This window comes from Stegastes partitus, unplaced genomic scaffold (assembly GCF_000690725.1).
Source record: "Stegastes partitus isolate 25-593 unplaced genomic scaffold, Stegastes_partitus-1.0.2 Scaffold798, whole genome shotgun sequence".
Classification (NCBI taxonomy): domain Eukaryota; kingdom Metazoa; phylum Chordata; class Actinopteri; family Pomacentridae; genus Stegastes; species Stegastes partitus.
The window spans coordinates 128,022-142,175 of record NW_007578529.1 but is presented as its reverse complement, the minus strand read 5'-3'; the positions used below and the strand labels follow the sequence as shown (position 1 = coordinate 142,175).

The 14,154-nt window shown below is 44.5% G+C and overlaps 2 protein-coding genes across 2 annotated transcripts in view; one reads left to right on the top strand and one right to left on the bottom strand.

Moving 5' to 3' along the window:
• atg4db (autophagy related 4D, cysteine peptidase b) overlaps positions 1-7,974 on the top strand; it is a 9,729-nt gene extending 1,755 nt beyond the window's left edge. The window contains exons 2-11 of the mRNA XM_008292269.1: positions 604-843; positions 936-1,019; positions 1,109-1,282; positions 2,558-2,855; positions 2,941-3,005; positions 4,619-4,746; positions 4,959-5,037; positions 5,134-5,210; positions 6,922-7,041; positions 7,209-7,974. Of these exons, the coding sequence (XP_008290491.1) occupies positions 654-843; positions 936-1,019; positions 1,109-1,282; positions 2,558-2,855; positions 2,941-3,005; positions 4,619-4,746; positions 4,959-5,037; positions 5,134-5,210; positions 6,922-7,041; positions 7,209-7,382 (1,389 nt within the window). The 5' untranslated portion in view covers positions 604-653 and the 3' untranslated portion in view covers positions 7,383-7,974. The remainder of the gene's footprint in view (positions 1-603; positions 844-935; positions 1,020-1,108; positions 1,283-2,557; positions 2,856-2,940; positions 3,006-4,618; positions 4,747-4,958; positions 5,038-5,133; positions 5,211-6,921; positions 7,042-7,208) is intronic.
• Positions 7,975-8,766: 792 nt separating this feature from the next.
• LOC103364970 (galactose-3-O-sulfotransferase 2) lies at positions 8,767-10,236 on the bottom strand. The gene is made up of 3 exons (XM_008292275.1): positions 10,175-10,236; positions 9,770-10,075; positions 8,767-9,670 (listed from the first exon to the last, which is right to left on the bottom strand). Exons 1-3 carry the CDS (start codon positions 10,234-10,236, stop codon positions 8,767-8,769), a joined length of 1,272 nt encoding a protein of 423 aa, XP_008290497.1.
• Positions 10,237-14,154: the final 3,918 nt, after the last annotated feature.

Below are 14,154 nucleotides of genomic sequence, written 5' to 3'. Positions count from 1 at the left end.
AATACTTATCCATCCAGTAGAACTTTCCTCCTTTCTTACATCATTTATCATCACCCATCTTCTCACTTTTATCTTGTGTCCCCTTTTGGGTGCCTTCCTTACTACCCAGCTGTTTATAAAGTAGCCGAACGAGTTTCACATTGATCAACTGCAACAGCAAAGTTCTGCTCATGTGTCGATGTAACAGGACTGACCAACTAATAATGTAGTTTATGATAATATATCAGTCACAGGGGGCGTTTTCCTGCAGTTCAATCATGTTTACTTTTAAAACTTTAAGTACATTGTGCAGATAATATTTCCGTTCTTTTCCCAAGTAGTATTTTGAATGCACAACTTTACTTGTAATGCATTCTAAAACCAGCACCCCTCCTGCTGCAGCTAAATTGACATGTCTGACATTCCTGAAGTCACAGGATGCAGTCACATGTTTTCTCTCTTTACTTACCATCACAGGAAATTATTGACTTTGCTGTGGTTGACATGAATCAGATCCCAGAGCAGTGCTTGTTGGCTTCAATCATATGTTTCACTGTATGTCGTTGCTTGTGTCACGTGCTGAGAGTTGATCTGTGTTGTTTTGTCCTGACTGTATCCATGCAGGCTGCTACAGCGACGAGGAGCGACTCTTCTCGTGGTCGTCACCAGTTGTTATGAATCCCAGCGCCTCCTCTGCTCACTTCGAGAGCCAGTCTTCTGATGACCTCGCCGATGACTGGCTCTTCCTCTCCTCTGAGTCTGCAGAGCCTCAGGGCCAAGAAGTGGGCAGAGACGACCAGGAGGCAGAGGACAAAGGCAAACTGAAATCCAAGCTGGTCTCAGCATGGAACAGTGTCAAATATGGTCAGACAGTGTTATGTTTGCACTGAGCAGATCTTTTTGTTTTCTGTGTTTTGTGAGTTCAAACAGTTTCTTCTTTCCCGTTATTGTATCAGGCTGGTCCTTGAAGCAGAAATCCAAATTCAGCAAGAGCTCTCCTGTGATCATGCTTGGAAAGTCCTATGAGCTCAAGAATGAAAGTGAGACGCTCTCCTGCTTCAGCAGACCAGAAAATAGATCTGAAGTTACCTATTTGACGTGATTTTAATCCGATATCTGTCTGTGTCAGGGGAGAAGGAGCTTTTCCGTCGCTCCTTTGCGTCTCTGCTGTGGTTAACGTACAGACGGGGTTTCCCTCTGCTGGCCGGATGCTCGTTGACCACGGACAGCGGTTGGGGATGTGTTCTGCGTACGGGCCAGATGCTGCTGGCACGAGGCCTGATCCTCCACCTCATGCCACCAGGTGACAACACACACACACACACACACACACACACACACAATGTCTAATGTGTAGTCAGATGAGTGAGTGGACAGGTGATGCATTAATAGATGCCAGTTTGTAGTATGGTAGCGTATCCCGGTAAATAAAGTTACTACAAAAACAGATTTGAGGGAATTAAACCTATTTTTTGTGCCTTTTTAGGAGGATTAAGTAAGATTCTTGACTTTATGTTTGGATAATCAAAAGTGTAGCTATCCAAGGCCACTTAGCTTTAGCAGGGCTAGCTTATCAGGTGTTACTTTATTCAACATTTTGATCTGATTTAGCTTCTAGTTAATGTTTTTGGTATAACTCAGTTATTAACATGCTGAGTAGCCATATTGATATTTTAGTTATAATAGAGTAGAAATACTTTATATATCCCCAAGGAGGTGATTCTGATGTTACAAGCACAAAGAGGAAAGTGACTACGACAAATCCAAATAAACAAGCAGAAATGTCCGGTAAACTAAGGTCAAATAACATAAGAATTAAGACATATTTACTAAAGTACAAAGTGCACAAAAAAAAGTAAAATTGCTATGATTTAAAAATGGGCTGAAGAGGAAAATGCACAAATATACTGTAGTAAAAATATACAGTGAAAAGAGGAAATGAGAATTACCTGAAAACAGCAACATGTGCAAGTGCAAAAATAATTCCTATTACCTCCCACACAGCCTGCTGCTGTTGGCATCAACGCCCGACCACACTTGAACTTGTTATCTAGACTGTTTTCTCCTGACTAGATCCTTACTTGTGTTGCATCTGCTCTCAGATGTACGTCGCTTTGGATAAAAGCATCTGCAAAATGAAACTGTAGAAAGCAAAGAGTTGCTAAGAGCAGGAACACACCGTCGCTGTGGTTTGCTTTGTACAATGACTACATGTAAATATGGACGAACACTTGGTGACGTCAGAGGATTTGAAGCTCAGTGTGGTGTCTCTCTGCGTCTCCATCTTGACTGTGTCTGACTCCTCCTTACTCCTGGCTATTCAAAAAATTAGCTAGGAGTTATTAGGAAACCAAAACTGTTCACTGTACCAGGCTGTAAACATGTTTAAACACAAATGTTGCAACAGTAGGAGTTTATTTCCTCCACCCATGCATGACACATCGTGAATTTGTCTCAGATAAACATGAAAACAAATTCGCAGCATTCTATCCCGGTCACATGCTTCTCTGTTTGAAATGTCTTGTATCTGAGCTTTATTTAGTTGATGTTTCTCATCATTTCTTTGCATCTTCTTCAGGTTGGACTTGGTCTGCAAGCCACCATGTGGTCAAAGACGACATGGACCTGCTTCGGCCCGTAGACGCTGCAGAAAACGGGTGGGATTCAAATGAAAGGCTAAATAGCCGAGGTCGAAAACTGAGCCTGGGTTCCCGCCTGGACAGACCAATGGAGGCTACACATAGAAGAATGGCATCCTGGTTTGCGGATCAGCCCGCAGCCCCTTTTGGGATCCACCAGCTCGTGGAGTTGGGAAAAAGCTCAGGGAAGAAGGCCGGGGACTGGTATGGTCCTTCCATCGCGGCGCATATTCTTCGGTGAGATGTGAAGTGAGATTGTATCAGTCGCGTCATCCCAAAGAGCTTTGATCAAGCTGTGATAGTAGATGTCGTTGTGTTTCAGGAAAGCTGTGGCAGCTTCAGCGGACCTTCCCAACCTGGCTGTGTACGTCGCACAAGACTGCACCAGTGAGTACTTCCTGTCATCAGAGTGTTCCTCCGATGCTTCTTACTTAATCAGACATTCCTCTGGGTTACCGAGGAGAGAAGGCAATTTAATTAACCTTCGCATTTTCGTAAACAGTTTAGGACAAAACGAACACAGTCGTTAAAGAGACAGTATCGTAGATTGATGTTGCCACGGTGACGACACTCATTGGTTTGTTGGTTGTCATTGTGGAGTCTTAGGTTTGGAATATTGGCCATCTGTGATTTAAAGCTAGATGTGATGAGCAAACGGTGGATCTGACTGAGGAGGACACGAGTGCGTTATCAACCACAAACACACCCTGCTTTATTGTCCATTTATCTCTAACTGGGACCATGATTCATAAAATAAACGTCTCACTGTACTGAAGGCGATGTGAAGCCAGCAGCTGCTGCCATAAACTCATTAATCAGATGTTCAAACGTCGGGTGAGAAGTAGGTCATTATCATAAAGTCTGACTTCTTTATTCAAATAGAGGAGTCGCCCCCTGCTGGCTGGTAGAAAGAATGCAAAATATAACTGCAGTCATGACTCGATAATCCGACACTCGATGTAAAACCTTATTATCGATTATCGAGTCACGACTGTTCTTCCACAGAACCCGAAAGGTACAACCATCTTTTCTTGATGAAAAGATGAAAGATTCACCTGAGAGGATGTAATAAAAAGCGAATTCAACATAACCAGGTTTTCTTTATGTTAGCTGGATTATATTTAATAGTTGCTGCCACGGTGAGTGTCAGCTTTCTTTCTTAACCCAGTTTTTCAGGCTCTGTGTGTGCTCCCATAAAACAGTTCACTTGACTCTTCTTCTGCATAAACTGGACCAGTTGTGTGCTGCCGAGCCCAGACAAGAGGAACAGGTTGTTATAATGAGGCGATGTGAGGATTATATGAAAGTTTATGTCAGTAAACCGCACTGTTACTGCAAGTAAGCCAGGAGAGGAATGCTAGTCGTATATTTATTTTACCATGCAATGCGGCTGCTAGCTCGTGTGACTGCTACACATTAGAGCTCCTAGGCTTTAAAATTCCTACATTTAAACCTGATACTGAGGAAATGCATCCACACACTGTTCTGGACTGAAAAACACAAGCCGCTCGCTTCAGTTTTTGGCCAAATCAAAGTGAAATTAATGGTGTTCTATTGTCTGCAGACTGATCAGGTTTTAAGCTGTGTTGAACGGACCAGGCAGGAAATCAAGGACCAAACATATTTCTGCATTTTCTGCATCACCACATGAATGAATATAGGTTGAGTTTGTGTTGCTGTGACTGTACAGCTTGTGTTCAGAGGCATCGCTAACATGCGGCTCAACAGGTTCAGATGTAACGCTCAGCTGAGAATTTATAGCCTGTTGCTCAATACGGTCGAGAAAGGAGTTGGAGCTCGCTTCAGCTGATTGAAATCCAAAAACCTGAACACAACGTCCTCTAGAGCGGCTTAGCTGTGCTGCAAGTTACCACGGTGATCTAGCAGGTTAGACGAAAGCCACCTTTGTGACATTAGGCACAGCATGACTCGCTGTACGCTTCCTGGTTTGTTTTTCAGATGTGAGGATTTATTGAACCTTTCCTTCTTCTTGTGTTCAGTCTACCTGCAGGACGTTCGAAGGCTGTGCGAGCGGCCTCTCCCTCAGTCCTGGAAGTCCGTAATCATCCTGGTTCCTGTCCGACTCGGTGGACACGACCTCAATCCCTCCTACATCACCTGCGTCAAAGTACTGAAGCACTATTTTTACGCTTGAAAACTGTGTAAACTGATTGATTTTATAAAGGGGCTCCGGCGGGTTTTCTTTTCTGGGTTTATTCTTCCTGCCAGCAGTGTGGTTCAGTAAAAATCAATATCATCCGAACAGAGATGCTCTGAAGCAAAAAAAAACTGCTGCAGCTGCAATGAAAACCAAACGGTTCAGTGTGTTTTCTTCCACAGAGACTCCTGACGCTACAGTGCTGCGTTGGAATCATCGGCGGCAAACCGAAGCACTCTTTGTTCTTTATCGGCTTCCAGGGTACGTTCACCACATCGTGATTATTGTGCTCGGCTGTTCGATGTCAGTGCTTTCATTTTTTGTTTTCTTCTTCCTCTGGCTCTGCTGTGCTAAAAGATGACCATCTGCTGTACCTGGACCCTCACTACTGTCAGCCCACAGTGGACACAACAAAGGAGAACTTTCCCTTGGAGGTATGAGGTATCATTTCTCTTCTGTCTTTGTTTTGGCTGTTTCGCTTCCTCTTCTCACAGCTGTTCTCGGTCATGTAAATTGGTTAGGACGCTGTTCTTCAGATGAACTCTTTGTGCTTTAGGTGGCCACATTTTATCACAACAGATTTGCGTCACATCTCTAACCACACAGCCACAGCTTCTTCTTCTTCTTCTTCTGTGTTTTGCATTCTTGAAGTGCGTTTGAATGGGGGCAGGGAGATACGAGGGGCTGGTCACAGTAACATTTCAGTTGCATGGAAAATTTAGTGAATCCTGGATCCTCTTTGCCTGCACCGTGGTAGGACTGAGCAACAACGTGATTGACTCCAAGACAAGACCAAGACCCAGGGTACCCTAACACTAGATTAGAGTGAGGTTGGCTCTATGAGGTGTGTCAGAAAAGTTCCAGGACTGGTGTCACAAATCAACCAGCATGTCTACAAAGAGATCCAGCTTCGTTTGCAGAAGAGGCAGAGTTGTGGCAGGACCAGTCGTGGCTGCTTCACAACGCCCTGAGCATCCCACAGTTCCTGGCTGAGAAGAACATCTCTATGCTGGAGCAACCTCCCTACTCACCCCACCTGGCTCTGTGTGATCCTCTTCCCCAAGCTCAAGGGGGTCATCAAGGAGACCCGTTTAGAAGACGTGGACGACATCAAGATGGCTGTGACGACAGAGCTCAGGAGGATCCTGGATGAATCCTTCCAGGAGTGCATGGCGGCGTGAAGAGAAGGCTGGGTTAGACTCCAGGGGGATTACTTGTATCTTTTGTGACACCAGTCCTGGAAGTTTTCTGACACACCTCGTAAGCCTAAGGAGCAGCAACATTGGTATATTTTTACCTGCACAGCAACACTGGGTAAACTCTCTTCCTACTTGTGTCATTTCCCATCACCTACCAACAGCTGCCACGATTCTCACTCATCTAAACGGCTGCTATTCAGCTCCTGGTGTGGGAATAACCCTCAGAGCACATCACAGGTTAATGATTTTAGTCTCCCTGCGAGAGTTCAAAGTTCTCATCATAATGTGTAACTGAGGAGTGCAATAGCTCTGCCTAAGCTGGGTTCAGTTTTCTGCATCTGTTGCTTCACATCTGTTCCATCTGCTGTCATGCTCGGTTTTATCATTTTCTAGTGGTGTGCCATTTCTACCAGGTTGAAAAAGAGAGTTTAAACTTACAGTACATCATAAGCCAGGGTTAAGGTTAGGTTCAGGTGAAGGGAAACAGACCCAAGAATCTCCTCCCGAGCCTCAGAATCTGTGCCAACTATAGTTAAACTGTGGGTGTTTTGGTTTATTTAACTTGTCCTTATTCTGAATTGGACATTTCAACCATTTATCCATGACTTTTAACCAACTCTTGATTAATTTTTTATGCCTTCTTATGCTTCTCAACCATGTATTCATGACCTTTAGCTGTTTTAACTATTCATCCATTACTTTCTGCTGATTGTTTTAACCTTTCTGCTTGCTGGCCAACTTGTCCAATATGCATTTAATTAAATCCTGATCAAGTTTCTGTTTATGCAGATTACTTAAGGTTGTCCACGATGCTTCCTTGTAGCCTCAGCTGTGCCACATTGGGGGAACAAATACCCCTGGTTGAAGCTAAATGTTGAATCAATAACATCCACATTGGAGATTATTTCCTCTGAATCTAATGACATCTCTTTTCTCTCCTTTGCAGTCGTTTCATTGCAAATATCCCAGGAAAATGTCTTTCTCTCGCATGGACCCCAGCTGTACCATCGGGTTTTACGCCAAAGGACAAAGGGAGTTCGAATCATTGTGCACAGTCGTTAATGAGGTAAGAGTTTGAGGCTCTGTTGACCCACGCGTTAGGATTTCTATCAAGACCAAGTGGATATTTGTCTTGTTGCAGACACGGTGGCCATTTAAAATATAACCAAACTTATTTGTTGCATTGATCCTGCTGATTATTGCCAACTTGAGCTATTGTTCGGTCTCCCGCAGGCTCTGTCCACATCTGCAGGGACGTACCCCATGTTCATATTCGCGGAAGGAGAACGTCAGGAGGAGGTGCCGGGAAGCTGCCTGACAACCAACAACATCACCTACATACGGAGGAAGAACGAACTGAGGAGAGTCGACACCAGCAACAGCATGGATGAGTTTGTTCTGTTGTGAGGATCAAGGACCGATGTGACGTTTAAACTGTGCGGCAACTACTGAGCGTAAGAGCAACAGATTTCCTCGACATTCACGAGCGATCAGCTGGAGGAGGGACTCCCTAAAGGTTTGGTAGAATGAAGCAGTCGGGTAGCAGTAACAACACTACTATATTTTTATTGCTGGTTTGTGCACATTTGTGTTTTTATTTATTGTTTTAATATCATTCCATTGGAGGACTTTGAAGGACGATTTTTTTTTTCTTGTCATTCATCTCAGACTGCTTTAGCTCAGTCCATGGGGTGATTTTATTTAATCTGTTTAAATGAAAGGAAATCAAACAATCCCACATTCCTCCGAGCAGCCTCTCGCTGCTTCAGGTCATGTGACAGGATGCTGCACTTTGAATGGATTAGAAAACTGGATTCCTGCGATCATGTGACTCAGCGAAAGAAGTCGTCTTTTCTGGGTAAGAAACTTAAGTTTTAAAAAAAAAAATGGGGAAAAAAGACAAAAGTTACTGAAATCATTCTTAAACGCTGGATTATTTTTTGTAGGCTTTTGTCTAAATAAAGAGTTCACTGAATGACAAAGTGACTCAATTCTTAAACTCCGTCTCCTGTCAGTGATTAAACCCCCAAAAAACGTGCCTCTCTGTATCAGTGTTAGACATTTAAAAATGTTTTTCCCCATAACATAATCCTTTCCTGCCTTAAAATGTCTTCACACAGTTGCTTCCTTCACAATATGCACATCAATCCCTCTCCCTCCCTGTAGCTCAAGCACACCAGCTCACCTTCCTACCTGCTCAAACACTGTAAAACTACTTATGTAACGACACAAAAATATAATATTGGAGCCAGAAACTGATTCTGAAGAAGAACAATGATTCAGAAACCCGACGCTGCAAGTTGACAGAATTGGTTCCTCAGATTTGTGATGTATGAAACTCTGGGTGTATCATCGGTACACTGCAGCTTCAAGGTGGAAATGCTCAGCCCTGGTGTTGACAACTGTTTATTTCCCTCATTATACATATAAAAACAACCACCATACAGACATATTAAGGTTAAAAAAAAGCTTGATTTTCCCTGGAGGGGCTCTTTAAAGCCCTGCTGCCTCACAGGGCCACTAAGCATGGCCATAAACTCTTAGTCTTGTTAAACAACGACCTGCTAAACGGCTAGGCCTATTACAGCCACCATGTGCGTGACCCAGACGAAGCCCGACACGTCTGTCATTTTCACCAGAATGATGGATTAAAATATAATTCTGGATTCTGCTCTCCCATAAAATATAAACTACTCTCACATGCATAGAAATTAAAAATGCATAAGCCCCCCCCTCCCCTTTTCTGAATCACCCACCGCGGTTGTAATTTTCGTGCAATCGCTTGCATGTATTACGCTGCAGGCACAGCCCTCATGGCCCGACCGTACTGCTGGAAATAGAGATGTGCGTGGTAGTGGTGTTCAGGCAGTACAAACCGCATACAGAATCCCTGCTCCTGCTTGGTCAGGTTTCCCTTAACTTCATAACCCAGCACGGTGGCTGAATCAGTCTGCAAGGGTCTTATTAAGTCCTCCAGTTCCCCAGGAGGCACCTCTTTCCTTGACACACATTTCTTACTGATTCTGTCAGCGGAGGCCCTCAGCCGGGCCACGTCTCTGTTCAGCCTCTCCAGCCCGTACTGCGCTGCCTTCTCCCTGAACAGCTTCAGGAAAAAGTCATAAAGCAGCACATCCATCCTGTTCCAGGCTCGTATCCTGGCTTTGGTTATGTCGTCCAGTGGAGTCAGACTGTGAGCAGAGCGAGCGTTGAGGCGGACGTAGGCTAATTCCTCAAACTCCAGCTTCAGCAGGGCCCCCAGGAGGACCAAGGATTCATCAAAGTGCTCTGCGATCATAACCAGCTGGAAGGTTTCCTCCAGCTCGGTCAGGTCGGTCTGCCAGGAGTCCCACTGCTGGTCGTCGAGGCCTAAATCAAAGCTCATGGGGTTCTTTGCAAGGCCGTCACGAGGCTCTTTAGGGTCCCAGAATGAGTCTGGTGACTCCAGGAACATTGACAGCGCTGATCTGTGCTCTACTGCTGCTGCCTTCTTGGCAAAGGTGAAGGCAGGAACAGTGGAGGTGTAACAGGAGAAAACAGACTCAAATGTCAGCACAGGTTCACGGAGGATGGTGACGTAGATGGTGTTCGGTGGCATCATGGATCTCAGCTGTCCGATGTCCAGACGCATGTGGCTGCAAAGGATGTCGAAATTAGAAGAACCTTCTGGTAACTCATCCACAAAATCTGCCCTGAATCTGAAAGCAGAGAAAACCGTACAGTCGCCTTTAACTGCTTTGTGAGAATCATCATCAACCTAAAGCTCAGTGTTTAGGATCAGGGTAACATCTGCGTACTTATCTGGATAGTTGAACTGGTAGGTGTAATGAGGAAAAGCAAAGGTGGCTCCGTCCTTCTCTCCCATGCGGAACAGCAGGTTTTGGACGGTGCTGCCTCCTGTCTTGTGTGTTTTAAGGAAAACAACAGGTGGAGTGTACGACCAAGTCAAGTGCATGGAATCCTTTCTAGCAGCCGAGGACGGAGTGACCCTCCTTCCTTTGTAGTCTCGGTAGAGGTCGTTAGGTCTTTGATTGGCGTTGGCAGCCAGTCTCTGTCTTTCCTTCGGTGACGTGTCACTCCCACCTTTGTGCAAATCCTTAGAGCTTTGGATAGAACACAACATCAACAACAAACCTCTACTGTATGATTTAAAAAACAAAAAGACTGGTTCGATTGCACCATGCATTAGTCCTGTTACTTACCCCGAATGCTGCAACAGGTGAGTACCTACAAGTATAAGCAGACAGGTGACCCCCAGGATCATGGTGACACCTGCCACACGGTGTCTCCAGACCTGTGTGGCCAACCAGTGGAGGGTCATCTCTCAGAGGTCCAACCTAAGCCACTCTTTGCCCTCTTCTTCCTTTGTTTTCGTCCTACCAGCATACCGCGGGGATCTCCTCAGCATGGGATTGTGTACACTGCGGCTTAAGGACACTAACACACTCTTGACCTCCTCCAACTTAAGCTGATCAGTCACATGTCAAAGGGCTTCCAGCCTGCAGCAATGAATAACTCGTTATCATGCAAAAATACGTAGATAATTAAAAAGCATGTCTGAACCTTGGTTGCCGACTGGTGACAAATTGAAGGGAAAAACCGAACAGATCTGATGCTTTGTTCTGCTGTAAGGGTCATTTTGCTGGTATGGTTTGAGTCCACTTGACCCCTTAGATGGAATCGTCATTACAAGTCAATGGAAATGTGTTCAAACATTTCCATCCAGATGGGAGGGTCTCTTCTAGCTTGACAATAGGCCTCTCCATTGGGCACAAAGGGTCATGAAATGGTTGGATGAGTAAGAAGATGACATAAATCATATTCTATGGCCTCCACAGTCATCAGATCTCAACGTAACATGGGGGTTGTTGTTTTTTAACCAATGTGTTAGACCGCTCTCCACCACCATCATCAAAAAACCAAGTAAGAGAATATCTTTTGGATGTATGATGTTCATCCTTCCAGTAGAGTTCAGAGACGTAGAGAATCAGTGGCGAGGTGCATCGAAGGTGGTGCCACAACACCTTGCTAAGAGATGTTTTGTTGGGTTTTCCTTTAATTTGTCATCTGCCTGTGAAGTCCATCCTACTGTTTAGCTAATTATATATCATAGTCTGCTTTATGTAGGTAAATCTAAGAATAATGTGACCGTGTATTGCCCACTTTTAAGTCCATCAGTAGCAACTTACAAGGACAATATTTTTTTTTTGTAAAACGTAACCTCATTTTTAAAGGGCTGATGTTGGATGTCATCTATTAAAATGTCCTTGTTTCCTTTTAGGGCTGCAAGGCGCGGTGGTTAGCATCGTTGCCTCACAGCTAGAAGGTCGCCAGTTTGCATCCCGGTGAGGACACCCGGGATCTTTCTGCGTGGAGTCTCCATGTTCTCCCCGTGCAGCGTGGGTTCTCTCCGGGTTCTCCGGCTTCCTCCCACAGTCCAGAAACATGCTGAGGTTAATTGGTGATTGTAAATTGTCCGTAGGTGTGAATGTGAGTGTGCTTGGTTGTCTGTCTCTAAGTGTAGCCCTGTGATAGACTGGTTACCTGTCCAGGTGAACCTGCCTTCACCCTGAGTCAGCTGGGATAGACTCCAGCCCCCCATGACCCTAGTGAGGATTAAGGTGGAGAGATGTTTTCTTTTATTTTGTATTTTGTACCATATTTTACCAAAATCATGACCCCCTTTTTTTTTTTTTTTTTTTACACATTTCTGCCATTTTGAAGACCAAACAACAAATCCAAGTATGTGGTTGATTAATCAACAATGAAACCAGTCAATATGTTACAGAACAAGCCTGAAAATACAAGCTCAGACCAGGACAATAATGAAATAACATGGAAAACTGTACACAGCTCTTGTGCCACCATCAGGAGGGATACGTTCCCCTCCTCCTCCCAATAAACCATGAACATATTTACCATTTAGTACAACAATGCCTCCAACAGGGGCTTTTTTTTTTGTTTCTTTCTTTAGCATGTCAAACATAGATACGTGTGATAAGTCCTGAACGTGCATCAAGTTTTGAATCTGAGGGTTAAATTCTAATAAGCTGGTTAAATTCCAGGAGGTTATAATTCAGGTAAAACTGAACAACTGGTCATTGGTGTGAATAGGTACCACATGTGCATTTAATTAGGTCACCTCCCCACAAACAAAGGACACAAAAAGAGGACAGATGAGGTCCATGTGTGTGTTGAACCAGGAGGAATAATGATAAATAAATAAGAAAAATATGATATTATAGAAGAATTAATATTTAAAAGCAACACAGAATTCCTTATTGTATTATATTATATTGTTGTTTGCAACTTGATGCCTTAATTTCCTTTTACATAAATAAAAACCATTTCCAGCATAAATTGACGCTGAATTGGACCGAGTCGGTGCGTAAAAATCCCCCAGAACCGAGGACTTTCCCCAGAGGAGGACACCCAGTTCCCCCAGCAGCGCTCACACCGAACCTCCGCCCATGGCCGCCACGGACCGCTTCAGTCAGCCCGTCTTTTTGCTCGCTGACTATTTTCTCTCCGATTTACTCGCCGTTAAATCGCATTTTTCTCGCGGTCTCGTCCACAGCACCGTGTCTAAGCGGAGCTCCCATCCCCCACACCGGCTCCTTTTCATTCCTGCCCGTGGAGCCTTCGCGCAGCCTGCATGCGGGGAAGCGAGGCGGCGGATGGGGGGCGCTGCGGAGCCGCGCAGGCCGGTCCCTGCGATACAATCTGCCGAGAGAGGGGGGTGAAGGAAAAAAACCGACTGGGTAGGTCGCTCTTTGTTTCTGGCTAGGAGGAAAACCGAGAGACGTTGCAACCGGTGAGACTCCGAACATCAACTTTCGCCGCTCGTGTAAGTCCACGATGATCGAGCTGCTGGGTGGAGAGAGTTTTGTGTGTGTTTTGCGGAGGATAAATCTGCTTTTATGTGGGCTTTTTTTTTGTTAAGAGAGAGAGAGAGTGAGAGAGAGAAAAAAAAGAGGAGACCGACATTACAGTAGCGCTGCTGTGGCGCGACAGTGTGCAATGAATGAAAATTGTTTTTGGAAATGTGCTAAGAGCGGAGCCGAGCCAAGGGTACGGGAGGCGCGTTGGATCAATCAGCTCCGGCGATGTGGGATGCTCTAACCTTTCACATTTGTCGCCGCATCTGGTCGAACATCTCGCGAAACGGCACATTTTTTAAAGCCTAATTGGCCTGGGAGAGCATGGCCGGCTAGGCTAACCCGACTAGCTCGCTAGCTGGCTAGCCGCCGTCGTTAATGTTGTTGTGTTGCTTCAGGCTTTTACTTTAGCCGAACAGCCGGAGTCGGGCTCGTGTTTCTTTGGAGCTTTGCCTTTTATTTTAGCGTAGTTTTACGACCGAACCGGCTCCCCGGTGAACCCCAACTAAACTTGGGTTACATTACCAGAGAGAGGAAGTTAAAACGACCGCTTTTATTGACAGAAAGTAGCGTAAACTGTAAAATCCGGCTAGGCCCGGCTAACGTTAGCAAAGCTCGGAATGCTAATAATAGCTAACCTAATTGTTACTGGCTTAAACATGTCAACATTATCAGAACTGGACTGACAAAGTTTTTACTTTATGTGGTTGTTCTCTCACAAATTTCTAACAGACATATGTTTGTGTACCGACGGGGTTTGTGTGTTGTTGAATAGGGCCTCATCTGCAGAGGGTTTGATCAGGATTTTGTCTTGTTAGAGTCACATTTTGGGAACTTATTGTGTTTTGAAACTTTTCTACGTACAGTTTGTTTGCTGCCTTGACTTTACAATCAGCTTCATGTGAATAGATGATGTGTGTGATGTAGCTGCTTTCAGCCACTGACCATCTGTCTCAGTCTGAGCAACCAGGACTTCATGGTTGGACATTTAAATCATGCAACAGCATAAAAACTGTTTCCTATTATGTATGATTTAGGAGTGTTTGCTTCTGTTTTTACCTGAGTGTGATCACTTTGCAAAGTGCCAAACAGTATATGAGAAAAACACAACAGCAGCATCACTTTCCTGAAATGATTATTTAACACCCATAGTGGTCTGTAGATCTCACATAGAGATGTTTTCAGGGTACATTTCTGATGAACTGTCTCAATCAATATTATTTATTTTGTGTGACAGTCACCCAAAATATGTCTGAAACTATTCCGATAATCAGTAAAACATTTACCTTTATTGTCAAGCAAAA

Coding starts and splice junctions, on each gene's coding strand:
- LOC103364970 (XM_008292275.1), bottom strand. CDS start 10,236: ATGATCCTGGGGGTCACCTGTCTGCTTATACTTGTAGGTACTCACCTG. Junction 10,076..10,174: donor CACCTGTTGCAGCATTCGGG/GTAAGTAACAGG, acceptor TTCTATCCAAAG/CTCTAAGGATTTGCACAAAG. Junction 9,671..9,769: donor CAGTTCAACTATCCAGATAA/GTACGCAGATGT, acceptor CTCTGCTTTCAG/ATTCAGGGCAGATTTTGTGG.